Below are 26,992 nucleotides of genomic sequence, written 5' to 3'. Positions count from 1 at the left end.
TTTATGTATCTACTTTTTTTAGACACTGAACACTCTGCCTATGTGATTAATGCACTGTATTAGTCTTTCTTCCTAATGGAATAATTTAGGCTACTCGACTTGTTTATCCACCACCAGCAGGTATTAGTGTCCTCTCCCTGCCCTAAGTCATAGGCAGTGATTGTCATTTTACTCCATGTATTCTCAAACTCTTTATCCTAAATGTTACTGAGCTCCGTATTCACTACAGTAATACACGGTAGTGTCAGAAGTCTCTGAAATTGCAAAGTGTAATTAATTTAAGAACTTTGTTGGGAATTGATTTGTTGCTGTTTAGTGCAGATGATCTTTCTGTCTCTTGAAACTGTGTGTCATGTTTTCTTCCTTAGGTGGAATATGAACATGTTGCCCGAGAATGTCGTCTTGGCAGCAAAGAAGGTCGTCCTTTCTCTGGGGTCACTGCTTGCCTAGACTTCTGTGCTCATCCCCACAGGGACATTCACAACATGAATAATGGAAGCACTGTGGTATGTGCCTGGCTGGCTTTTGATCCTGAAAGCTCGATCAGTATATGCTTAGGCTGAGGTCCTTAAATATGATTGTCGTGACGAAGCATGTTTTATGTTCTGTTCCTCGTAGTATATGTATCAATAGTATTTATTTAAGTAATTATTGAAGTACTTCCAAAAATTTATAGCACCAACCTTAAACAAATATTTTTGTTGAAAGTCATAAATTATATATTTAATTATGGTATGTTTGCTGGGAGTTAGGAGTCTATGATTATTCAGGGAAACAATTTTGTGCTATCAAATTGGTAGGTCGCAAGTGAAGCAACTTAATGTTTCTTTTTGCCATCTTTTCCTCAGGGTTTTTGTGAGGGGAACTGTGCCAAATTTATTGTCCTTTTTTTGCGTATTGTTTCTTAATGCCAGTATGTATAAAGTTACATTAATATTCCAAAATTATCAGAAATATTTGCATTTAGATATGTATACTATGTTTACAGCCATGAAAAGACTCACATACCCATAGCATGGAGTCAATCAAAAGATACTTAAATTAGGTAGAAGACCCCAGGAAAAATCATGCAATAGTCCTTTTGTAAGGGAAATGAGTTTGCTTCATGTAATGATCTTCTTCTCACCTAGTACAACAGAGATTAATAGCGAGTGATTGCCTCTATTTCTGTACTACATCACTTTGTTTGGTTGGCCCCATATAAGACACAGCTATAGGCTCTTACAGTGTGATTGGAAGTGCACTGTCTGATCCATCAGAAGTCAGCCTTTCTTCCTTGTTTGTGAAGTCTATCAGTGATAGATTAAGGAGCCAAAATAACTTTTTTGCATATCACTCCTCTCCACTGATGTTGACTGTAGCGTTTGAGACCAACGTTACTTCCAAATGTTGAAATTGTGTAAATCCATCCAGATGAGTCTTAGCCAGAGAGTAATTCATCATCGTTGGTTGGCTAGTACATTGGACCTGAATTGCCTCATTATAGAATATCTATGTTCAGGCTGGATTAGGATCAGAGTCAAATTAAATTGTAGTTCTGCTTCTCTTGTGTATCATTCAGCACTTGTTCTTCTCCACTGCTCTTGTTCCTTATGCAAGGAGGCTTGCACCTAGAACTTGGCATAGCTCCAGATTTCCCCATCTCTGAACACCCACGCTCTTGAAATTTCACTGCCAACTCTCCTTTCACCCTGTCTGTTTCCCCAGTCTTTCTAATTGTGCTCCTATGTCTAGTTCTTATCCCCTTCTTAGTCTCCTTGTGGGCAAATAAATTGATTTAAGTAAATATTTATTGGTGGAAGATTCTAATTTTTAACATGATTATTTGAAACTTAACAAATAACACCCAAGAGATTTCAATATGTCAAGCCTTGCTGGAAAACAGGATCGTAGATATTGAGAAAATAGTGTGATTTAAAACCTTTTAGTTAAGTTTTTTGACCTTCTGTATCCACCAAGTTCTATCAACCTTGAAAGTCAAATCTGGCAATTTCATTTATTTTCACTCTTATAACATCTCTACTGTCTTAGAAAGAGCTCTTAGCTGTAGGAGAAATGTGTTTAATAAAAAAATAATGAAACTGATATATTTTTGATGAATCTTTAATGACATTTGAAAAGTAATTATCATTAAAATATTAATTTATGAAAAAGCATACTAATATTAGGTATCAAAGATCAGAAATTTCCTGTATATACTTCTGTATTTTCATTTCTCTACAATGCATAAAAATAACTTAAAGTAAGGAGAAGGGCTGAGATAGGTTATAGTCAAGACAGAATTTTCTTAAGATGTCCTATTTCCCATCCAAAAGAAAGACAGGCAAACTGATTGATATGCTCCTAACTAGCATAGAAGCAAAATGGAGCAGAAAGAGAAAATTTATCCAGATAAAATGTTTTTGTTAATTTTTTTAAACTATTGGAATATAAGTCCTGCTAGAGAGAGAAATCTCTTGTGCTTCTTCTTTTCTTCATTAATATCATCAGTTTATTTAGTGAATAAAATTAAAATCACCCTGACAAAAAGGGCAAAAAAAATCTATAGATAAATTCCACTTACAGGCAGAAGTGAAAAATCCTAGATGACAACATAGCAAATTAGAAAATTCATCATAATTAATTCCTCTCTACCCAAGGAATGTGAAATTATTTGAATATTAAGAAGTAGGGTGATGTATAGGCTAAAATAATACCATTCTTAATAGTTAATATGAAGGCAGTGAGCAATTCACTAACCATTCCTTAACTTAAGCAATGAAATAAGATGCTATGTAACAAAAAGAATATTTAAAATATTACAAAATACATAAACATGTATAATATCATTTACTTATAAAATCAACTCAAAATTATACTGGTCTGCTTACAAACAATTGTTAACTTGCTAGAATTGAATAGTGTTGGGTGGCTTGATATATACGATATTTATCCAAAATTAATATACCAGCAGTAAGCAATTGAAAACAAAATGGAAATGCAGGTCCCTTTCACAATGGCAACAGTAAGAAGCTAGGAATAACTTGACCAATATGCAGGACCTATATTTTCCATCTCATGTTTTCTTCCTATTAGGTTTGTACTTTAACTCGAGAAGATAACCGTTCATTGGGTGTTATTCCTCAAGATGAGCAGCTTCATGTGCTGCCCCTGTATAAACTTTCAGACACAGATGAGTTTGGCTCAAGGGAAGGAATGGAAGCCAAGATCAAATCTGGAGCCATCGAGGTGCTCACACCCCGCCGCAAAAAAAGAACACGTTTTACTCAGCCAGTTCCTCGTTCGGGAAAGAAGAGAGCAGCAATGATGACAGAGGTTCTTGCTCATAAGATCAGGGCAGTGGAGAAGAAATTCATTCCTCGGATCAAGCGGAAGAATAACTCAATGACAAACAGCAGTAAGACTTCCTCGCTGCCACTTTTAGGTGAGGCCAATGGACACCGCCAATTTTCTGTGCACAGCTTTCATTGGCAGAAGAGTTTGGACTTTCCTTTGCATCTTATTTTTCTTCTCCTTTATCTTTGCTATTCTGTCAGGAATGAGGCATTATGAAAAGAAAAAGTTTAGATCAGACATCACTTAATCAATTAACTTAGTTAGTTGTTCCTAAATCTTATTGTTTATGATATAGTTTGCTTAGAGTTCAAAGTAAGACGTTAAATGTATTTCTACATGCTTGCCAAAACTAAAAGGCAATGAAAAAGTGACCCATCAGAATTTCTTGGTATTTTTTTCTACTCATACTTTTTTCAAAAAAAAAAAAAATATGTTCTTGTCATTTGTGCCCCATCTATTTTGAAGCTCTACTCCTTCTTCTTGGCATACATGAGGTGACAATGACTTCCTTGAAGTCTTCCTAGATCACCTTTAGCATCAATTTAAGTAATCCAGTTGACAAATATTACCGAGCACTGCTTTCTAGGTATTGGAAATGTAGCAGTCAAAAAGAGAAGAGACAGTGCTCTGAAAGAATTCCATTTAAATAGGGTTGTCAAAGAAGGATTCACTGAGAGTGAGGCATTTCAGTAAAGACCTAAAAGAAATAAGAATCAGCAATGTTTTTATTTGGAGAAATAGCATTCCAAGCAGAGGAAATGGCCAAGTGCAAAGGTCAGGAGGCAGGAATTTACCTTGACTCTTTGTTGCAAGCAAGGAGGCCAGTGTGGCTGGAGCAGAGTGTGGAACATGGGGAATAGTAGGAGACGAGATCAGAGAGGCAAGGAGGCGTCTGAGCAATTCATCTCAGACTTTATAGACTGCTGTAAAGAGTTTGGCCTTTCTTGTGAGTGGGATGAAGCTTACTGGAGATGTCAGAAGAGAAGGGCTCTGATTTGACTCAAACCTAACATTCTGGTTGCTGAGTTGAACCTGGAGTAAAGTGGGGCAGAGAATAGAAAAGTAGGGTGATCGTAAATTGGCTATCCTAACAACTCAAGAGAGAGGTGATGGAGCTTGGACCAGAGGGCTAATGAGGAGGACATAAGAAATGTGTGATTCTGGATATGTTTTGATGGTAGAGTCAACAGAATTTCTGATAGATTAAATCTGGAATGTGGACAGAATGGAGTTTCAGGGTTTACCTTGATGTTATTGGCCTGAAGAAAGTGGAAGGATGGAGAAGCCACCGACTGTCGTGAGGAACGGGGAGAGAAGAAGAGATTTGCAAGGGTATAGAGGGAGAGCAGAAGCTCACTTTTGGACGTGTCAAGTTTTAGACACCTGTCAGACATTTGAGTCTAGATGTCAGGTAAGCGCTGAATAACAGTATAGTTCAGACAAGTTCAGGCTGGCGATATAATTTAGGAAGTCAACTGCATAGCAGTAATATTTAAAGCCATGAAATCACAGGGAAACTGAAGGAGATAGAAATTTGATCAAGGACAAATCCTGGGAATTCCCAATTTGTAGAGGTTTCAGAGATAAAGAAGAACCAGCAAAAGACAGTTGGAAAGTCTGGTGAGGTGGGAGTGAAACCACGAGAGTATAGTGTTTCAAGGATGGAGTGATCAACATGTCAAATGCTGCTTCTCTGTCAAGTGAGATGAAGACTGAGATTCCACCATTAAATTTGAAGGCTAGAGCAGATTCAGTGGAGTGGTGGTGAGAACAAATGAAGTGGATTTATGGGGAAGTGGGAAAGAAATAGGAGAAATTCTTGTGGTTGGCTATAAAGGGGATTACTTGACTACAGCGAAGGTTATAGGGTTTGGAGGTTTTTTTCTTAAATGGAAATTTTTAAAAATGTACAAAGTGTATGGGGCCGGCCCAGTGGAGGAATGGTTAAGTTTGCACGTTCCACTTCGGTGGCCCAGGCTTTGCCAGTTCGGATCCTGGGTGCGGACATGGCACCGCTTGGCAAGCCACGCTGTGGCAGGCATCCCACATATAAAGTAGAGGAAGATGGGCACGGATGTTAGCTCAGGACCAGTTTTCCTCAGCAAAAAGAGGAGGATTGGCAGCAGATGTTAGCTCAGGGCTAATCTTCCTCAAAAAAAAAAAAAAAATGTACAAAATGTGTGAGTTATATAATGAATCCCACTTCCCTCATATGCTCCCAGTTTTAAAAATTTTCAATACATAGCCATTCTTATTTCATCTATACCCTTACCCAGGCCTCATCTCTTTCATTTTTTTGTAATAAATTGCAGAAGTCACATTATCCATTTATTCATCAGTATCGGTCACTAAAAGATAAGGAATCTTTATAATCATAATACCTAAAACAAACAAAAAAATTAAATAATACCTTAAAACCCATCAGTGTTCAGATTACTCCATTTGTCTCCTGATTGATTTTTTGTTTTTTACATTTGATTTAAATCAGTATCCAAACAAGGTCACACATGTTTAGTTGATATGTCTCCTATTCTTCTTTTAATTTAAAGATTACTTTTCCTCTTTTTCTCTCTTTTTTTCTTTTCTCATTATAGCACAAACCATTGTGCTGTAGAGACAAATTCAGCTTCAGGGTTTTTAAAAAGAATTAGTCTAGCAAGAAGACTATCTGTGATTTGTACACTTCTGTTTATTCACATTAAGAGGTACATGGTGTATGATGATGTCTCTTTTTGTGATGTTAAGACTGATCCATGGGGCCGGCCCCATGGCCGGGTGGTTAAGTTTGTGTTGCTCTGCTTCAGTGGCCCAGGGTTTCACTGGTTCGGATCCTGGGCGCTGATATGGCACCACTCGTCAGGCCATGCTGAGGCAGGTCCCACATGCCACAACTAGAAGGACGTACAACTGAAATATACAACTATGTAATGGGGGGACTTGGGGAGAAAAAGCAGAAAAAAGAAAAAAGACTGATCCACGAGTCAAGTGCTGTCAACCCGATTCACTGATTATGCTTCATCTTTTTACCTAATGATTTTAGAAACACTTATCATATTCTATATTCTTTATTTCATTAGGATTAACAAAGTCTATCATTTGTTGATCTTTTTAAAAAAAGAAATATTGTCCTTATCAATAAATTGTTAATTCTGAGGTATGGTTCATGTGGGGAAATCAGAATAAATATGTGCTTGACTGTTTGCCCTTTTCCACCAGTTTTCAGAATACAAGTTACTTCCCAAGTATCTTCCAGCATGGTCATGTTTTTAAAAATTTAATTTCATTTTCATCTCACGGTTTTTTTAACATAGCTTATATCTTAATGCATATTGAGTAGGTTTTTTTTTTCAACTAAATTTGAAAATGCTTTAAAAATCCTCAATCGTTCCATCTTTGATCAGTAGAAACCCATCAAGCTGGCTTCTGAATTCTTTCGTCATGACCCCAGTCATCTTTGATAGCTTCCTTAGCCTCTGTTCCAACAAGATGTTCCAGGCTCATCTTATATAATCCTGCTCCATATCTAAAGTCAGCCAGTTCTCCAAGGATCCTAAAGAAAAAAATACACCATGAATTTATAGTGATATTCAAAATTAGATTTACAGGGTATTCCTTAACTGCTTTGGCTTTTATATTTGTAAGAGAGTTTGTTTGTTTTTCTAAGATGAGAGATAACAATGTAGGCATTTATATAATGCTGAGAAAGATTCAATAAAGAGATACTGAAGAGGCAGGGCAGGAAGAATTATCATTCCTTTTTATTTTAGCTCCATTTTATTATACAGATATTTAATTTATGTTTATTTTAGGATTCATATATCTGGTTCCATGCTGCTTGTAAACAGCAATTATCATTTTCGTCTTTGTGTCATTCCCTAATAGCATCTTAGCGTGCAGTTTTTTTTTTTTAAATAAATATCCCCTTAGTAGCTGTATGCACAATATTTGGCCCATAACCTCTTGTCCTTTTCTAATCTTTTGCATAAGAACTTTTTTTTTTTACAGGTTTATCCAACTCAGTAAAAGACTCATCACTGTTTTTACTCCTTCCTTCCCATGATTTATGTTCTGTTGACAACTTCTACTCCACAGTAGTAGACGCAGCCACCGAGAGTAGCACAAGTTTCTCACTGTACCACTCCTTGGGTCCTATGTATAAGTTCTCTTTAGAAATGAGAACTATTGTGTCTCTAGGTTATATTGTCTGAGGGAAAAATTGCAGATCTTCTCAACTAGATCAGTGTCTGCTATTACATTGTTAATTATTTTAAAACATGGCCACTTTACTTTTTCTGTTTCTTGTTCCTAAAATCTGCTGCTTTGGCACTTCCAAAAGTTTTTTTAGAGCTTCAAAACAGGGAGAATGTCCTCAAGAAAAATGTTTCTATTTGATGTGAGATTTATGTGGGTATGTCGGAGCACATTACCCGCATTGGCCAATGTGATAATAATGATCTACCTACTTAGTGAGAAAGAAACAAAACTTAAATGTGCTTGTTTTGGAGGGTTACAAGTGACTTTTTTTCAACTAAAATTTTTTCTGTGACTTTGCCTCAGATTTAACTTTGCGGGTTATGATACTTTCATTACCCAGAAATACTGATAAACTTACTCATTTTTACTTTTTCCCAAAAAATGAGATCATGCAATACCTGAAGTATCTAAACATCTCTTTGAGTAGTTAAATATTGCTCCATGTCGTCATATCATCAGCTGCATTGTATTCCAATGTATGGTTTTAATATTTACTTCATAGGCAATTAGGTTATTTCTAATATCTTACTATTTTAAAGATTTTATTTTTCCTTGTTCTCCCCAAAGCCCCCCAGTACATAGTTGTGTATTTTCAGTTGTGGGTCCTTCTTGTTGTGTTATGTGGGATGCCGCCTCAGCATGGCCTGACGAGTGGTGTCACGTCCACGCCCAGGATCCGAACCGGCGAACCCCTGGGCTGCCGGAGCGGAGTGCATGAACTTAACCACCGGGCCGTGGTGCCAGCCCCAAATATCTTACTATTTTAAACAGTGGACATCCTTCTGGCTAGATCTGTCCGTTTATTTATGATTATTTCCAAAGGGAAGAATTCTTTAAGGAAAATTGTCAGTTGAAAAAGCATCCCAAACTACATACATTTTTTAATGCATGCCTGTGTGTTTGACTTAAAGTAAATAAACTAAAACTGACCAACATTGCCATCATCAATGTTTTCTTATGTTATTCTTTGTACTTCTTCTTAAAAATGTTTTTAAAGACAACTACCAAAGTAGTTTGTACTCATCTTCAAATTTGGTGTCCTTTTCTCTGTTTAGGGAGTAAAACTGAGACCTTGCAACCTGAAATAAAAAGTGAAACTGAACCCCATTTTATCGTCAAAGATTTGGACAACACTAAAACCTACTCACTGACCCCATCCATTCCTCACCCAGTGAAAGAGGCAAACTTATCTCCAGGCTTCCCCTGGTCCTGTAACACTGCTTCAGCCACAACAGTTCCTTTTAAGGACGGCGCATCAGATCCGTACGGGTTTTCAGAAAGAGGTAGCAATCCCCACTGCACAATGCCTTCTGCAAGACACAGTGGTGCTAATGCAGCTGCTGGGGAATGCACTGGAAGTGCACAGCCTGGTGAAGTGGTTCCTCTTCCCACCTTGTCTACTCCTGTGACAGATTCCCTGGTTTATTCTGAGCCTCCTACTGGTCCATCTGAGCAGCTAACTTCTAATCAGCCAAACCAGCAGCCCCCATTCATCACCTCTCCTCATGAACTTGCTTCCTCTCTGGTGGAAGAAGATGAGCAGCATTCTGAAGTAGATGAGCCTCTATCAGATGACCCCCTCTCAGATGACGCCCTGTCACCTGCTGAGGAGAAGTTGCCCCATATTGATGAGTATTGGTCAGACAGTGAGCACATCTTCTTGGATGCCAACATTGGTGGGGTGGCAATAGCACCTGCTCACGGCTCTGTTCTGATTGAGTGTGCCCGGCGAGAGCTTCATGCTACGACTCCCGTTGAAAACCCAAACCGGAATCATCCAACACGCCTCTCCCTCGTCTTCTACCAGCACAAAAACCTGAATAAGCCCCAACACGGTTTTGAACTAAACAAGATTAAGTTCGAGGCTAAAGAAGCTAAGAATAAGAAAATTAAGGCCTCAGAGCAGAAAGACCAGGCAGCTAATGAGGGTCCTGAACTGTGCCCTGAAGTTAATGAATTGAACCAAATTCCTTCTCATAAAGCATTAACATTAACCCATGACAACGTTGTCACCGTGTCCCCTTATGCTCTCACACATGTTGCGGGGCCCTATAACCATTGGGTCTGAAGGCTTTTCTCCCCTTCTTAATGCCTTTGCTAGTGCTGTGTATTTTTTCAAGGTGCTGTTAAAAGAAAGTCATGTTGTCGTTTACTATATCTTCATCTCACCCATTTGAAGGCTGAGGTAAAAAAAAAAAAATGGGGTGGGTATTTCTTAACTGTGACTATATTTTGACAATTGGTAGAAGGTGCACATTTTAAGCAAAAATAAAAGTTTTATAGTTTTAAATACATAAAGAAATGTTTTGGTTAGGTGTTAACCTTGATAGAATCACTCAGTTTGGTGCTTTAAATTAAGTCTGTTTACTATGAAACAAGAGTCATTTTTAGAGGATTTTAACAGGTTCCTGTGCTATGATGTAAAATCAAGACACACAGTGTTAACTCTACACAGCTCCTGGTGCTTAACCACATCGACACAGTTAAAGAATAAGCTGAGTTATTATTTCATGGTGCCATTGTTCCAACATCTTCCAATCATTGCTAGAAAATTGGCATATTCCTTTGAAATAAACCAATGAAATGTTTTCTCTCTTAAAATATCTCTCCTGTATAAAATAATTCGTTATTGTTAGTAATGGTTGGAGGCTGTTCATAAATTGTAAATATATATTTTAAAAGCACTTTCTATTTTTAAAAGTAACTTGAAATAGTATAGTATAAGAATCCTATTGTCTATTGTTTGTGCATATTTGCATACAAGAGAAATCATTTATTCTTGCTGTGTAGGGTTCCATCTTGTTAGCTGCAATATGTATTCTAATCATGTATATGGTTTGTGTTTTTTTAATGTGTCCTTTCTCCTTCAAATATTAGCTACTTATATAAAATAGTTAGATCATGCAAAAATTGTTAATTATCTCTAAAATTGGAATTAGGAAGTATATCACCAAAATTGATTACTGTTTTCTTTGGAACTAAATAAGAGTGGTATCTTCTGACTTATTGAGCAACAGTGGCCCCAATTTACGTTCACCCCAGCTTTCTCAGTATGATCCATGAAAGGTGTTTCCAAGAGGAGATGGGACATAGGTAATAGTATTCAGAAGAGTCAAATGCTTCTAAAGTTTTAGGATTATAAAATACAAAAATCAAGCAGCAAGAACCCTACCCATCCCAAATTGCCTTATTTGTTCTGAAAGTTATTGTGGTACAGAATAAGAATAAAATGCCTGTAGAAATCTTTTGAAAACAAATTCCCTATCATCATCACACACACCCACACCCTAGAAAAACAGTAGGAATGGTATTATAAGTCTGGTTTTGTCCATTAAGAGCTAATCCAAAGTAGTTTATCTAGGCATATTAGTTTTGGGAATGTACTAACTCATCTTCTCTGATAATTGCCTATGTTCTAGGTAACAGGAAAATAGGCATTCCATTTATTTTAACCTGCCATTATTTTTTCCCGTTACTTTATTGACTCATAGCAAAACAAATGGAATTGCCCAAACAAAATGTTTAGAACAAGAAGAAATTTCAATGAAATACTTGATTCTGTTAAAATGCAGAGGTGCTATAACATTCAAAGTGTCAGATTCCTTGGGAGTATGGAAAACCTAATGGTGCTTCTCCCTTGGAAATGCCATAGGAAGCCCACAACCGCTAACTCTCACAATTCTGGTGCAAAAGCAAACAGTTCCAACAAACTCTCTAAAGAAAATCTCGCTGTAACTTATATTAAAATAATATATGGTGCAAAGGATCAGTTTCAAGCTTTTGACTAATCCAAGTAAAGGAATATGAAGGGATTGTAAATAACAAAATGCCCATTGGTAGACCATCATTCTGTACAAGTAGATTTCTGCTTCTTGAATATGTAAAATAGGGTAATTCATTGACTTGTTTTAGTATTTTGTGTGCCTTAGATTTCTGTTTTAAAACGTGTATATTTTTGTGAGCCTAAGGTTTCTTATACATATAAGTATATAAATAAGTGATTGTTTATTGTTTCAGCTGCTTCAATGAGATATTTACTAGTATTAGACTATCAGGAATATACCCTTGTGATATTTCGTTTTAGATTTTAGGCCTTAGCTCCCACTAGAAATTATTTCCTCACCAGATTTACTGGATAAAGTTTTAAGACCCTTTATCCATCCACCCATCTGTCCATTCTTGCATTCAATACTCATTGAATGTCTGCAAAATTTAAGTATTAGTTTTTGTTTTTCTTTGAATCGCTACCCATGACATAATAAACTTGAAGAATTAAAGTTCTAAAAGAAACTCTTACACATATTTTTCAAAGAAATAGCAAATTTCCTTCACAACAATCCATTGTGATATATCTGCAGCAATTCAAATCAGTCACTAACTGTAAATAAGTTCCTTAACAATCTAAACTTGAAGCACCAATGTTGACTTAGAGGAACATTGGGATTTGCGAAGTTAGTTTACCAAAACAAGTACATGAAAATATCCAGTCTCAACTAAAATGTTTCCATTCCTTTATTATAATTAACACCATGAATGGCCTGCCTCAACTGATAACCGCATGGTTGGAACCACACAGGATTCCTACTTTGTTGGGCTCTGTTGCAAAAGTTTACCAGTTAACCATCCCATTGTCTGCCCTGTGACTTTTTTAAAAGCTTATGCTTACTCAATGTTCTGTAGCATTGTGATTGTATGCGGGCTACACTGCTTTTAGAACACTTTCTCATGAAGCAAGAAATAAATTTGTTTGAAATGATATTTTCACTCAGAAGACTGGTCATCTAACATTATTTCTGCACCTCTGTTATGTTTTACTGTAATGATCACCTTTTGTTTTACATCTTTTATAGCACTCAAATTGGGTTTTCAATCTTCTGCCTTTGTTCATGGTATGATAATTGAATTCATTGATATATGACCCCCCCAGGTTAGTCCAACCTCTTCATAATACAAACTTACCAACTATAATGAAAGAATAACTCCTGCCTATTGTAGAATCCTACAAAATATGGTGCCCTTCAAAATCTCATTTCTAATGGCTCTTAGGCTATTGTTGAAAAACTTTGTTTCTTGTGCTTGTCAGCCTCACCTACATCTTCTTTCCAATGTATCCACAAAGTACCAAATATGTCATGTCACAAGCCTAATTGAAATATATAATAATTGGAAAGTGAGGCTAGCCAAAAATGTATAGCGGTAGGTAAATTTTTGCAACATGTTAGCAAAAGTTTTGCATCTTAAATAACCTTCTAACATCTTTATTATGCAATCTGCATGTGGATGAAATAATTTAATTTGTTAAATATGATGTTTCAACCAGAGGAGATCCATACACGCTTTACTTAAGACATAACCCCAATACATACTTAACTGAATGCATACCCTTGTGTAAATGAGATACTGACTTAATTCATATGAAGTAACCTGCTTTCTAATGTCATTACTTCAGTGGACTCCTACTGATTATCATTTATTTCACAATAGCATGTATGAAAATAATCCCAAACTATTTAAGTTTAGTCTTTTTAAAACAAATTATATTAAGATCTTTGATCTGGGACAAAGTTTTGACATTGCATGACAACTTCCACCAATACTGGGCACAGCATTTCCTTTAAATGTGCCAAGTAAGTGAGTAGCTGTATGTGACCTTTAATAATATATATCTACCTTCTGTTTCACAACTTCTTGATGCATGGAAATCGTTTTTTCTTTGTCTAGAGTTAGTACAACACTGAGTTTTGATCTTTTGTAGAAATTTACAATGGGAATTGTGAAATAAGGTAATATGGTAGTGGCCTCTCACAGAACTGGAAGACACCTTAGAAGTCATATAGTTCAATAACTGGGGCCCAGAGAGCAGAATGTCAATGTAGGTGTGTAATTATGTTTGTAAGAAGAATTTAAACAGTCGAATGAAGGCCACTTTGTGGTTAGGAGGACTGTAGGAAAACAAACTTGATTTGCTCACCCAGATGGTATTTTATCATGGGAAATAACCTTTTTGGTACAAGTCAAAAATAAAATGGCTTTAGGTTTTTTCCTGAGAGGTTCAGGGAAAGAAGATAAATGAAATTGGATCAAGATTCCCCGGCCTGCAGTTTCGTGGGCCTTGTGTGGGAAATCTAACTGACTTTTACCTATGAAACTGTCCTGTTAACTCATCCTACAAAATGTGGCAATAGTCTTCTTTACTTTTCCAATAAACAAATATCAAGTACTTATACAGTACAGGCTTTTATTTCCCCTGGAACAAGGGTTAGGCATATATAAGGAGTTATAAAAGATTGAATGTTTGAAATAATTGGGGAAAGTATATTTCCATTGTATATATTACTACATGGGTATGATTGTACAGTCTTTTCACACCTACTACCTAGTTGGCCTCACAGTCAAGTCCCAGCGTAGTTTATTTTGATGTGGCTGTTTACATGAATTAGAATATTGTTTTATTGTGCACAGCTCCTAAACCTGCCCCTGAGTTTATTGAACTCGTAACTCTGGTGTCAGTAGTATGACACACTTAACCAAGTGATAGATATGATCAGTGCCCTGATTCCTGAAGGAGTCTGAATTTATCCAAATCAAATTGTGCTCCATGTTGAGCCTCCTTCTAACAAGGTTAGAAAATGATGCCATCCATGGCTCTGGAATGCAATTCAGAAAGAATCTACATCATTTATCAGAAGCTGAATTTGAGTATTTTCGTAGAATGTATTGCGTTTCATTGGCATCTTTTTGCTTTTCTCTTGTATGTAAAATAGAGACTAAGTTCCTATGTTAATTTTGAAGACAGTGGAAGAAGCCATCACTCTGTCCACACTGAACTCTACAAACTTTAATTCTCTGCATTCCAGTATCTGGGTGACTTTTTTTCAATCCCTGTTTCTTCTGGGCATCCAATCAAATACCACGGTTTGCTTCAAAAGGCATGTATTTTATTCCTTCAAGTAACCCAAAGGTATTTCTTATTTTGCCACTCTTAGTTTTCACTTCTTTAGGGCCCCACAGTGTGTTCCTCCTTGGGCAGTATGCGGTATTTGATATTTCTAGCTTTAAGAGTCCGCTACTAATCTTTTCTTTGTTGGCTGTGCTCCTTTCCCATCCCTTCTGTGACGTCCATGATCCTGCCTGGGTCACACATTTTCCTCTAGTTTGTTCAGCTGTAGATGTTCTCTAAATTAAAGGAAAACTTAGTCTAAGGTAGGAATGTTATTTTCAGATGTTAAACATATTTGCTGATTTAACCCATTTATGTTTGAGTGCAACTTTGAAAAACCTTGGTTAACAGTATAAAGCTAGTTTTTCTAGCAGCTGTTATGAAAGGCATTCTTTCTTGTCTTGTTCATCAGAAAAAAATCTTGCAGCTGTCAGAAACATTTTCATTTTTGGAGAAACAATATTGGAAAGTAATTTGGTTTCTTCTCCATTTAAGTGGTTATAAACTTAGAATCTTTGACCAGAAACTCAGCTTATTATTTTTCTTTTCTCATTTTACTGAAGCTACAGTGTCATTAAGTATATTTTCATTCTTTTTACCATTTTTATCCTTTCCTCTGACTTTGCTTAAATTAAAACTCTATTGTTTCCCCTCTCTCTTGTTCTGCCTGCATTCCCTGTGTCTCCCACGCAAATACACATGCTTCATTTTAAGAATAGCAGTGATCTTGGTCAAGTTGTCTTCTTGTCTTTTAAAATCATGTCTCACAAATCCTTTTTGGAATGAAACCAAAACGAATCAAGAGCTTGTATTCAGCCCTTTTCAGTTAGAGGCGAATTCAGTTTTTAGGAACCAATAGTGGTCATAAGACCGCAGGTTACATCGAGTGCTCTCTACCAATCCCAACAATGTTTGAGTCTCAACTCATTTACTAGTGTTGGAACGTTTTACAAAACATTATGTAAGAAGGTAAATATTCTATCACTATTTCTATACAACTTTGCTATTTCTGAACAATGCATCATATAATTATAAATTATCTGACCAGTGACTTTGAGTTAGTAACGGGTCTGATCTATAGAATAGACAGCATTTTTTTGCATGTTTCCCTCCATATCTCCTGGCCCAATTTTGTGAGTGGTATCTATTTTCTAATGTAAATTTACCGTTTTGGAATTGGGTTGTTGGCAATAATAGGAACTATTTATAATCTGGATGAGAAAGGTTAAAAAATTAACTGAAAGTAATTAGAAGCGTTCTTAAAGATTGGGTAATTCAGTCATCAGAAGTTCTTTTGAATGCAATAGGGGGAAGTTAAAGGGCAGAAAGGAGGGAGAATTGTGTTCCTCTCAGCAATCTGCAGGTTCGCTCTGCCAGCTCAACACCGAGAAATACTTATAATATTTCTTCTCCGCACTGCATACCAGTTTTATCTGAAAAATAGCAGCTCAAAATGAAGAATCATTTTGAAAGCAAATACAATGGAAAGAAAAATTATAATCCTTGTACTTCATAGTGTTTTCGGTTATCAAGCTGCTTTACTTTGAGCTGTTTTTATCTCCCCAACACCGAGGGTTGGACCGAGAACATATCTTACTGGGGAAGAACCTGCAGATTAGCAAGAACAGCAAAGGGCTTGCTCCAAGTCACACAGCAAGTCAGCCCGTCTGAAACCAGAACATCTAACATCTGCAGACGGCTAGATGCATCTCTGCACCATATGCTATACTTAGAGAGTTTTACCAAGTAGAAATTCTGTCAGATTTGATCTAAGAATAATATAAAAGCTACTTATTGTATGCAAAACATGCTTCTGAATTTCTTTGTTTCCACTATTATTTAGCCAGCTATTTTCTTGTGCATACTTTGGGGGGTCTCCCCTAATTCCCAGGACTTCTGCATTAGGGCTGAGACTAGTGAAGTTTTATTTTTAACCCCTGTAAGAAAATTTTTTTATAAAAATGTCTCTGGACTACTAAAAGAGAGGGAAATGTCCTAATTAAGATTTGCTTAAAAAATATTATTTTAAAAAAGACTAAGTTCAGCAACTAATAACCAAAGTTCAATGTATTTGTTATGTTGAGATGCAGGTTTCTTGAAGGGAATGTGATGGGTAAACTATTTTAGTTCCCAGGCATTCATGGTAAAAACAAAGTTCTTGTCATCTTTTAGAGATAGTACTGTCTCCCACTTGTTTGAATTTTTGTTTTGTTTTGTTCCACTTTGTTTCCAGCCACGTAAAATCTCTGAGTCAAAGGTTGAACATACCTTTGCCCAGAGAATTAAGAAAAATAATGACATGTATTTGTAAAGTTTTTAGTAAGCTCTTTGTAAATTTAAGGAGTTAGAATATTTTGGCTATTCCATCAGTAAATTATGGGTTACTAATGAGAAACCCAGGCCAAACTGCCCTAAATAGTCAAATAAATTCCACTTTTGGTGATTGAGTTCAGTAACTGCCTGTCCTCACTAATGCCTGTTTGTGACATAAAATGGCTGATGACAGGACTTTACAAAAACAGCTCTTTTAAAAAAAACAAAGATTAAATATTTTTTATCACTATGTACCGTCATTTTTTTTTAACTTAACATTATTATAGGTGCTTTAAAAGAAATATTTTTTCAGAAATGGTCTTATAGTGAAAAATAAAGGGCAGCTTTTGCATTATGACAAATGGGTGGATGGTAATCTTTGGGTTACTAAGAAATCATGAAATGTTCCCTAAAGAGAAACCCGTAAAACTGCTTGGCAGAAAGAAAAGCATTAATGTCTAGTTTCTTCATTTTCTCTTATGCTATATAGTGACCTACCAACCAATCATATCCATCTGTACATACAATGATGCATATCAATACGTGTTCAAAGGAGAAGACTGAGTGCTCATCATTAGTGGGAGTAAAATATTCACAAGTTTTTACCATGGTGGAATAGAGTAGTGCTAAGTTCCCAATAGAGAAATATCAATTTCACAAGTTAATATTCCTGTCTCTAGCTGACTTTTTCTTTCTTTGGAGTGTATTTACTATTTATTTTGTACCTTTGATTTTTTTGCTTTAGGGGATTTATTTTTACCTAATGCCGTCCTACTGTATTGAATATCCCATACAATGAATAAGTTAGTAAGGAAAAGATTTTAAAACTCCACAAATATTCGTTTTTGATTCTTAACATATTGGGGAAAAGTTTAAAGAAAAAGCACTTCACCATGTAGAAGGGAAAGAGAGAATCTTAATTGTGATGATTTCAATTCAGGATCAACATGTAGTGCTCTGCAAAAAGGGAACACTTACTAGCAGTACTTGAAGACTCGTGAGTTGGAATTGCATGTTACTTGAAAGACCTAATTAAGCTAAATTTTGGTGCACAGCAGTTGTACATGATTTCATGTTTATGTAGCAAAATGCATTGAAATGTACTAGTATTGAAACATACATGTAAAGATAGTCGTGGAAATTGTCTGATATTTTCTTTGTGTGTCTCATTTATTTAGAGCATAAAGTTTCTTTTTTTTAATTGTTCTAACTGAATAAGGCTAAATGAATACTGTAATTGAAATTATATTTTAAATCTTTGTCATGAGTTTTTAAAAAAACTATTGCAAATTGTATCATTCCTGATTACACAGAACTTTGTGGGTGGTTTTAAATAAATTTTATACTTATATTTTGCACCTGATAGTCTAATTTTTCTTTCCTTTCAAAATAGTATTTTTTTAAATTTAATATCTGATAACATTCACACAATTTTAACTACAAAGGATTATAAGATTTAATATTTGGAGATCACCAAATATATGGATTGTGTACAACACAAAATCAAGATGGCTGCATTTATGGAATCCTTATGTGCCAGAAACCTTGCATTTTATGTAAACTATTTAATTCCCACAGTGATACTATTATGTACCAACTCTTACCAACCCCATTTTACAGATGAATTCTGAAGCTTAAACTGGTTAAGTTCACATCCCTAGTAATTGGCAAAGCTGTGAATCACATTGGGTCTAGACTGACTCATGCCCTCCCTTGGGTTTATCGTTATTTTAATAAACTTAATCCTGAACACAGCATGCGAACAGTATTTTAAAGTTGACATCCTAAAGTATTTAGTAAAACCTGAAGTGAAAAAATATATTGACAATAGCCTTTTAGTGTTATTACAGCAACTATCCCAGAATAATAAGTTGACTTTATTTTATTTTTTGAGGAAGATTAGCCCTGAGCTAACATCTGCTGCCAATCCTCCTCTTTTTGCTGAGGAAGACTGGCCCTGAGCGAACATCCGTGCCCATCTTCCTCTACTGTATATGTGGGACACCTGCCACAGCATGGCTTGCCAAGTGGTGCCGTAGGTCTACACCCGGATGGGAGCTGGCGAACCTCGGGCCACTGAAGTGGAACGTGTGAACTTAACTGCTATGCACCGGGCTGGCCATATTCATCTAGTTGGAAACCTAACTCCTCTACTCTAGCATCCTAGTAGTCCTCTTCCTTCTGTTAAAGGAACAGCCCCATCCCCCGACCCAATTTCCTCCCCAGGTTGAGCTGAGCTGCTAGAGACTACATTTTCCGTCTCCTTCCTTCCCGACTGGTTAAAAGGGAGAGATGTGAGTTAGGCTGACCATACAGATATGGGGAACACCCTAGGGGATGGCAGAAGAGCAAAATGGAAGGAACTTGCTCCCTGGATGACCTACTCCCCTAACCCATCTATCAACTTGATCTTTTACATGAGAAAAAAATAAGTATTTTTTCCCCTTAATTTGCTCTCTGTTAAATAGTTCAAACAATATCCTAACTAAGCATCCACCCCGTAAGACAATTCTGTCTTTTAAATCTTCTCCAGGCCAAATATACAGTTCCTTCAAGGTTCCTCTGGTAACATGGATTCTATATCCTTTATCTTCTTTTTTTTCCGAAGATTTTATTTTTCCTTTTTCTCCCCCTCCCCCACTCCCCCGCCAGTACATAGTTGTGTATTGTTAGTTGTGGGTCCTTCTAGTTCTGGCATGTGGGATACCGCCCCAGCATGGCCCGAGGAGCAGTGCCATGTCCTCGCCCAGGATCCGAACCGGCGAAACCCTGGGCTGCCAAAGCAGAGCGGGCAAACTTGGCCACAGGGCTGGCCCCGAGATCCTTTATCTTCTTAATGCTCACTAGGCAGCAGTCTGAGTAATCTTTTAAAAACAGATCTCCAATCATGACATTCCCCTGCATGAAACACTCCCCTGGCTTACTGTTGCACTTAGCATGAAATCAAACTCCTTACCTGGTCTGCAAAGCTCTGGGAGGCCTGGTTCCTGCTAATCTGTCTCTCCTTTACCACACTCCAGCCACCCTGAGCTCCTGCAGTTCCCTGAACAGGCCAAACTCTTCTCTCATTCAAAGCCTTTGTACCTGCTGCCCGGTTCTGCCTCAGATCCTCATATGGATAGCTCCTTCCTGTAGTTCTTTTATCAGCTCAAATGTTATACCATCTTTAATATCTATACAGTGTTCAAGCATATTAATGTACCATAATTGTATCACTTCCTATAATCAAACATTTTGATTATTTCCAATCTTTTTACTAAGATAAATGCTAAAATGCTGGATTAAAGGGAATGCACATTTACTTTAAAAAAAATTTTAATAGTTTAGACATGCTATTGGTACAAAATTCAAAAAACACAAAAGACGTTACAGGAAAAACAAGTATTGACCTTCCTACCTCTGACGCCCAATGTTTGTACTTAGGATGCTCTTGGCTACAACTAAAAGGGGTTTAAACAATAAACAATGCATTTTCTGACAAAATGAGAGATCCAGAGATAAGGGATTCCTGGTTAGTAAATTCAGCAATTCAATGGTATCAGAGTTCCAGATCTGTTTCTCTGCAATTCTCTCAGATTTCCCTCATGGTCTCAAGATGACTGTCACCACTCAAAGAATCGTGACCTTTCCTAGCTTTACCTAAAAGTCCTGAAGAGCAATTTCTCTTCGAGTCTCTTTCTAATCAGGGATTAGATATATATTTAATATGTTTAAATGTATTTCTCCTTATGCTTCATTGGCCAAGATTTTGTCACATAGCTATGCCTAAACCAATCACTACCAAGGAGAGTTAATTACCATGATAGACTTACATCAATCAATGTTTACCTCCTGGAGCTAAAGAGATCTGCTTCTCCTAAGGTCACTCTGAACAAAACGTGGCGGTGAATGGCTGCTAGGTAAGCAACAAATCCGTCTGTGGAGCCTAGCCTCAGGCTTCCTCTTCCCAGAGGCCACCATAATTAGCTATTTCTTGTGTATCCACCAAGATACGCACATGCAAACATGTGTTTTTCTTTTTTAAATCTAACAGTTCAGATCAATGCATATAGAACTGCCTTCGTATTTTTAACACCTGTATTGGCATATCATATCTTATTTAACCAGTTCCTTGTTGATGGACATTTAAGTTTTCCCAGTCTTTTGAATGTATATTTCTAAATGTTTATGATAAAAATTGCCAAATTGTCCTCTGGAAGGATGGTACTATATTGCTAGCCCATCAGCAGTGGGACAGTATAGTTGTTTTTTAAATATGGTAAATGGTGTATAGTCCCATGAAAACACAAACTATATATACATTTCCCTCAAGAGACCCCAACCAATGCCGGAAAAAGCAAGACTGACTGCGTTTCACAGCTACTCTCCCTGCAGCTCTCAACACCAACTAACCACAGGAAACTACAGATCGCAGCCCCACCAGCTGGGCATCACTTCCAACCACAGTTTAATCTGTACTGCTAGATGGCCAAGTCTCCTACAAGTACCTCTCAGAACTAAATGCAACATGCATCACATTCTATTTTGTTTTGGTCATCACTCAAAGTGTAAGCCCCTCTGGTCAACCATCACCTCCTGAATGGTCCCCATATTGCTCTGTACTATCTCTGCTGACCCAACCATTTAGTCTCCCATCCTCCTTCCCATCCTTCCAAGGAGTCCTCTGGAATTCCCACTGTGTGATCAGCAATCTCCCTGTGACTTTGACCTGATCTTTTCTTTAAACATATGCTGTATCACCTTTTATAAAATGAAATCTGGTTTCCCCCCAAGGGTATCATTATGCCTGGAGCCTCACAAGTAGGGAAGCTTATCTCTGACATTGCAGCCCCCCCTCTGGACTGGGGGGAGTGGGGAAGGGATGTTCTCCTTGTCTCCATGCGCGCTCCCTTTAAAATTCACACCAGCTAGCTCTACCATGCCTCCCCTTCTCTATCACCTTTCTAAACACTTATCAAAGGGCAAAGTCTTGGCACATATTATTCCTCCTTGCCCTAGTTCTTGCTATTATTCTGAATAATTTAATTGAACAAGAGGATATCTTATCCAACACCTTCTCAGTTCCTTGATCTTATCTGGTCACCTTCTCTCCCACTTTACCAGAGCCTCCTACTCCCACAGTCTCGGAAAGGAATATATCATCACTTCCAAAAGCATTACTTCAAACATCTCACGTTATGCCCTCAACCTCCTATCTGTCCTGTTTGTCCTGTCAGATGCCTCCATGACATTTTTTCTACCTCATTGGAACCTCCATTAATCCTTTCTTCCTATATTCCAATCTTTCCCTCTCTATATGGCTTTTCCTTATTTCAACAATTTACATTCTCATTCTAATCAGCTTTCTGGCTGTTTAAGGAGGAATATTTGGCCACAGATCAAGGAAAATCCCTTCTCTTTGCCAGTCTTCAAATTTATTACTAGGTTATTTTATAAAGCCATGAATAAAAAGTCCAGAACTTTAAAAGACAGACATTATTCAGAAGCATTTTTCAACAAAGACCTTTTATTTTCTTAAAAACTTTTTTTTTTCTTTGCTGAGGAAGATTCACCTTGAGCTAACATCTGTGCCAATCTTTCTCTATTTTGTATATGGGTCACTGCAACAGCATGGTTGCCAATGAACAGTGTAGGTCCATGCCTGGGAACCAGGTCTGGGCTACTGAAGCGGAGTATGCAAACTTAACCACTAGGCCATGGGGCCAGCCCTAGAAATACTTTTTTAAAGATATGTTTAGAATACAACAATACATTAAAAAGATCATACACCATGATCAAGTGGGATTTATTCCAGGGTTGCAGAGATAGTTCAACATCCACAAATCAATCAACATGATACATCACATTAACAAAATGAAGAATAAAAATCATATGATCATTTCAATAGATGCAGAGAAATCATTTGACAAGACACAGCATCCATTTATGATAAAAACTCTAAATGAAATAGGAATAGAAGGAAATTACCTCAAAATAATAAAGGCTGTATATGACAAACCCACAATGAATATCATTCTCAATGGAGAAAAACTGAAAGCTATCCTTCTAAGAACAGGAACTAGACAAGGATGCCCACTGTCACCACTCTTATTTAACATAGTGTTGGAAGTCTTACCCAGAGCAATCAGGCAAGAAAATGAAATGAAAGGGATCCAAATTGGAAAGGAAGAAGTGAAACTGTCACTATTTGCAGATGACATGATTTTATAGAGAGAAAACCCTAAAGAATCCACTAAAAAGCTTTTAGAAATAATAAATGAATGGTCAAGTTGCAGGATACAAAATCAACATACAAAAATCAGTTGTGTTTCTACACACTAACAACAAAGTAGCAAAGGGGAAAGTACAAATACAATTCCATTTACAATTTCAACAAAAAGAATAAAATATCTAGGAATAAGCTTAACCAAAGAGGTGAAAGATCTGCACACTGAAAACTATAAACATTGTTGAGGGGCTAGCCTGGTGGTACAGCAGTTAAGTTCACACATTCCTCTTTGGTGGCCCGGGGTTTGCTGGTTTGGATCCCGGGTGCAGACCTATACACCGCTTACTAAGCCATGCTGTGGCAGGTGTCCTACATATAAAGTAGAGGAAGAAGGTCACAGACGTTAGCTCAGGGCCAGTCTTCCTCAGCAAAAAGAGGAGGATTGGCAGCAGATGTTAGCTCAGGGCTAATCTTCCTCAAAAAAAAAAAAAAAATTGTTGAAAGAAATTGAAGGAGACACAGAAATGGAAAGCTATTCTGTGCTCTTGGATTGGAAGAAATAACATGGTTAAAATGTTCATACTTCCTAATGCAATCTACAGATTCTATGCAATCCCTACCAAAGTCCCAACGACATTTTTCACAGAAATAGAACAAAGAATCCTAAAATTTATATGCAACAACAAAAGACCCCAAAAAGCCAGAGGAATCCTGAGAAAAAAGAAGAAAGCTGGAGGTATCACACTCCCTGATTTCAAAATATACTACAAAACTATAGTAACCAAAACAGCATAGTACTGGCACAAAAACAGACACACAGATCAATGGAACAGAATTGAGAGCCCAGAAATAAACCCACACATCTATGGACAGCTAATATGCAACAAGGGAGCCAAGAAGATACAATGGAGAAAGTAGAGTCTCTTCAATAAATGGTGTTGGGAAACCTGGACAGCCACATGCAAAAGAATGAAAGTAGACCATTATCTTACATCATGCACAAAAATTAACTCGAAATGGACTAAAGACTTGAATGTAAGACCTGGAACCATTGAACTTCTAGAAGAAAACATAGGCAGTACATTCTTTGACATCAGTCTTAGCAGCATATTTTCAAGTACTGTGTCTGACCGGGCAAGGGAAACAATAGAAAAAATAAACAAATGGCATGACATCAAACTAAAAAGCTTCTGCAGAGCAAAGGAAACCATCAACAAAAAGAAAAGACAACCTAACAATTGGGAGAAGATATTTGCAAACCATCTATCTGATAAGGGGTTAATATCCAAAATAGACAAAGAAATCATACATCTCAACAAGAAAAAAATTAATAATTCAATTAAAAAATGGGCAAAAGATCTGAACAGACATTTCTCCAAAGAAGATATACAGATAGCCAACACGTACATGAAAAGATGTTCAACATCATTAACTATCAGGGAAATGCAAATCAAAACTACAATGAGATATCACCTCACTCCCGTCAGCACGGCTATAATTAACAAGAGAGGAAACAATAAGTGTTGGAGAGGATGTGGAGAGAAGGGAACCCTCATACACTCCTGGTGGGAGTGCAAACTGGTGCAGCCACTATGGAAAACTGTATGGAGATTCTCAAAAAAATTAAGAATAGATATACCGTATGATCCGGCTATTCCACTGCTGGTTATTTATCCAAAGAACATGAAAACACAAGTGCATAAAGATACATGCACTCCTATGTTCATCGCAGCATTATTCACAACAGCCAAGACTTGGAAGCATCCTAGATGCCCAGCAAGGGACGAATGGATAAAGAAGACGTGGTATATATACACAATGGAATATTACTCAGCCATAAGAAATGATGAAATCCGGCCATTTGTGACAACATGGATGGACCTTGAGGGTATTATGCTAAGTGAAATAAGTCACAGGGAGAAAGTCAAATACCGTCTGATCTCAGTCATATGTAGAAGATAAAAACAACGACAAACAAACAGAGAAACAGAGATTGGATTGGTGGTTACCAGAGGGGAAGGGGGATGCAGGAGGGAGAAAGAGATGATTAGGCACACGTGTGGGGTGATGGATTGTAATTGGTCTTTAAGTGGTGAACATGATGTAATCTACACAGAAAACAAAATATATAATGATGTACACCTGAAATTTATATAAGGTTATAAATCAATCTTATCACAATTAAAAAAAAACCAAAAATCACCAAATCTTCAAATTTAACATCATTGTGAAGATCTCTTCTTACAATGGAAGAAGAGGCATGTTGCTTCTAAATAAAACATGAGATAGAAATATAAGTTAGGAGTTTCACTGAAATTTGTTCCTATGGCAAAAGTGTCATTTGATTGAGTTTTTAATCTTTTTCCAAGTATATATTTTTCTTTCACATTGTCTCCCTTATGTATATATGTAGTTTTGACCTTTTCAAGACAAATTGAAAAATAAAATATGATGACAAGAAAAAAATAGTCATGTTTACTAAGGCATAATTTGCATACAGTAAAATTCACCCTTTACATGATTTCTATGAGTTTTAACAAATGTACATAGCCATGTAGTCACCATGACAATCAAGAGATAGAACAGCACTGTCCTATAGAAATCTCATGAGAGTTACATTTGTAATTAAAAACTTTCTAATATAGCCACATTTAAAAAGTAAAAAAAACAAAGAGAAATTAATTTTAATAGTATATTTTATTTAGCTCAGTATATCCAAAATGGTATTATTTTAATATGTAATGAATTGATGAGACACTTTTTCTTTTTTTGTACTATCTTTGAAATTTAGTGTGTATTTTATATTTACAGTACATTTCAATTCAGATGTTAAACTTCCATATGAAATACTTGATCTGTTTCATCAAACTTACACTTGAAAAAGTAAATGCACATACCCAAGTTATTCCAAACATACTTAAAAGTTTTCCAATAACTGAATCAATTGTCAGGTTTAAGTTTAAATTTTGATGAATTAAAATTAAATAAAATTAAAAGTTCAGTTCCTTGGTTGCACTAGTCACGTTTCAAGTGTTCAACAGTCACATGTGGTTAGTGCCTGCTGTAGTGGATGGCTCAGGTTACATGAGATTTCCATCAGCCCCTAAAAGTTTCCTGGTGTCTTTTGTAGTCAATTGCCTCTCCACATGGCTGCCTCTGGCAATGACTGATCTCATTACTTTTGTCTAGTTTTCTTTTTTCCTCTCCCCAAAACCCCAGCACATAGTTGTATATCCTAGCTGCATGTCACTCTAGTTCTTCCATATGGGATGCTGCCACAGCATGGCTTGATGAGCAGTGTGTATGTCCGCGCCCAGGATCCAAATTGGTGAACCCCAGGCCACCGAAGCAGAGCGCTCGACCTTAACCACTCGGCCGAGGGGCCAGTCCCTGTTTTGTTTAGTTTTTCGCCTTTCTCAGAATGTAACGAGGGACTGGCCCCGTGGCTGAGTGGTTGTCCGCGTGCTCTGCTTTGGCGGCCTGGGGTTTCACAGGTTCGGATCCCACACGTGAACATGCCACCACTCATCCAGGCCATGCTGAGGCGGCATCCCACGTAGCACAACCAGAGGTGGTGACAACTAGAATATACAACTATGTACTGAGGGGCTTTGGAGAGAAGAAGAAGAAGGAAAAAAAAGGAAGATTGGCAATAGATGTTAGCTCAGGTGCCAATCATTAAAAATATTGTAATAAAACTAGAATGGCTAGCTTATTTCATCTAGCATAATGCTTTTGAGACTCGTCCATGTTAAGACTCTTTATTTTCTACTAAAGGTAATCTAAAATAACAATCAGGCATTATCCACACTAGTTTCCCAGCCCTCTAGTGACAAAGTTGCTCTCCCTGAACTGTTTCATGTAGCTGAGCAGAAATGGAATAAAGATTATAATAGCTTACTATTTGCCAACACTGTTCTAAGTGCTTCCCTGTAAACCAT

The 26,992-nt window shown here is 37.0% G+C and overlaps 1 protein-coding gene across 1 annotated transcript in view; it reads left to right on the top strand.

Moving 5' to 3' along the window:
• TET1 (tet methylcytosine dioxygenase 1) overlaps positions 1-18,157 on the top strand; it is a 126,572-nt gene extending 108,415 nt beyond the window's left edge. The window contains exons 10-12 of the mRNA XM_046655000.1: positions 369-506; positions 3,076-3,424; positions 8,646-18,157. Of these exons, the coding sequence (XP_046510956.1) occupies positions 369-506; positions 3,076-3,424; positions 8,646-9,658 (1,500 nt within the window). The 3' untranslated portion in view covers positions 9,659-18,157. The remainder of the gene's footprint in view (positions 1-368; positions 507-3,075; positions 3,425-8,645) is intronic.
• The last annotated feature ends 8,835 nt before the right edge of the window (positions 18,158-26,992 follow it).

This window comes from Equus quagga, chromosome 2, assembly GCF_021613505.1.
Source record: "Equus quagga isolate Etosha38 chromosome 2, UCLA_HA_Equagga_1.0, whole genome shotgun sequence".
NCBI classification, from domain to species: Eukaryota; Metazoa; Chordata; class Mammalia; order Perissodactyla; family Equidae; genus Equus; species Equus quagga.
This window is presented reverse-complemented; position numbering and strand designations above follow the sequence as displayed.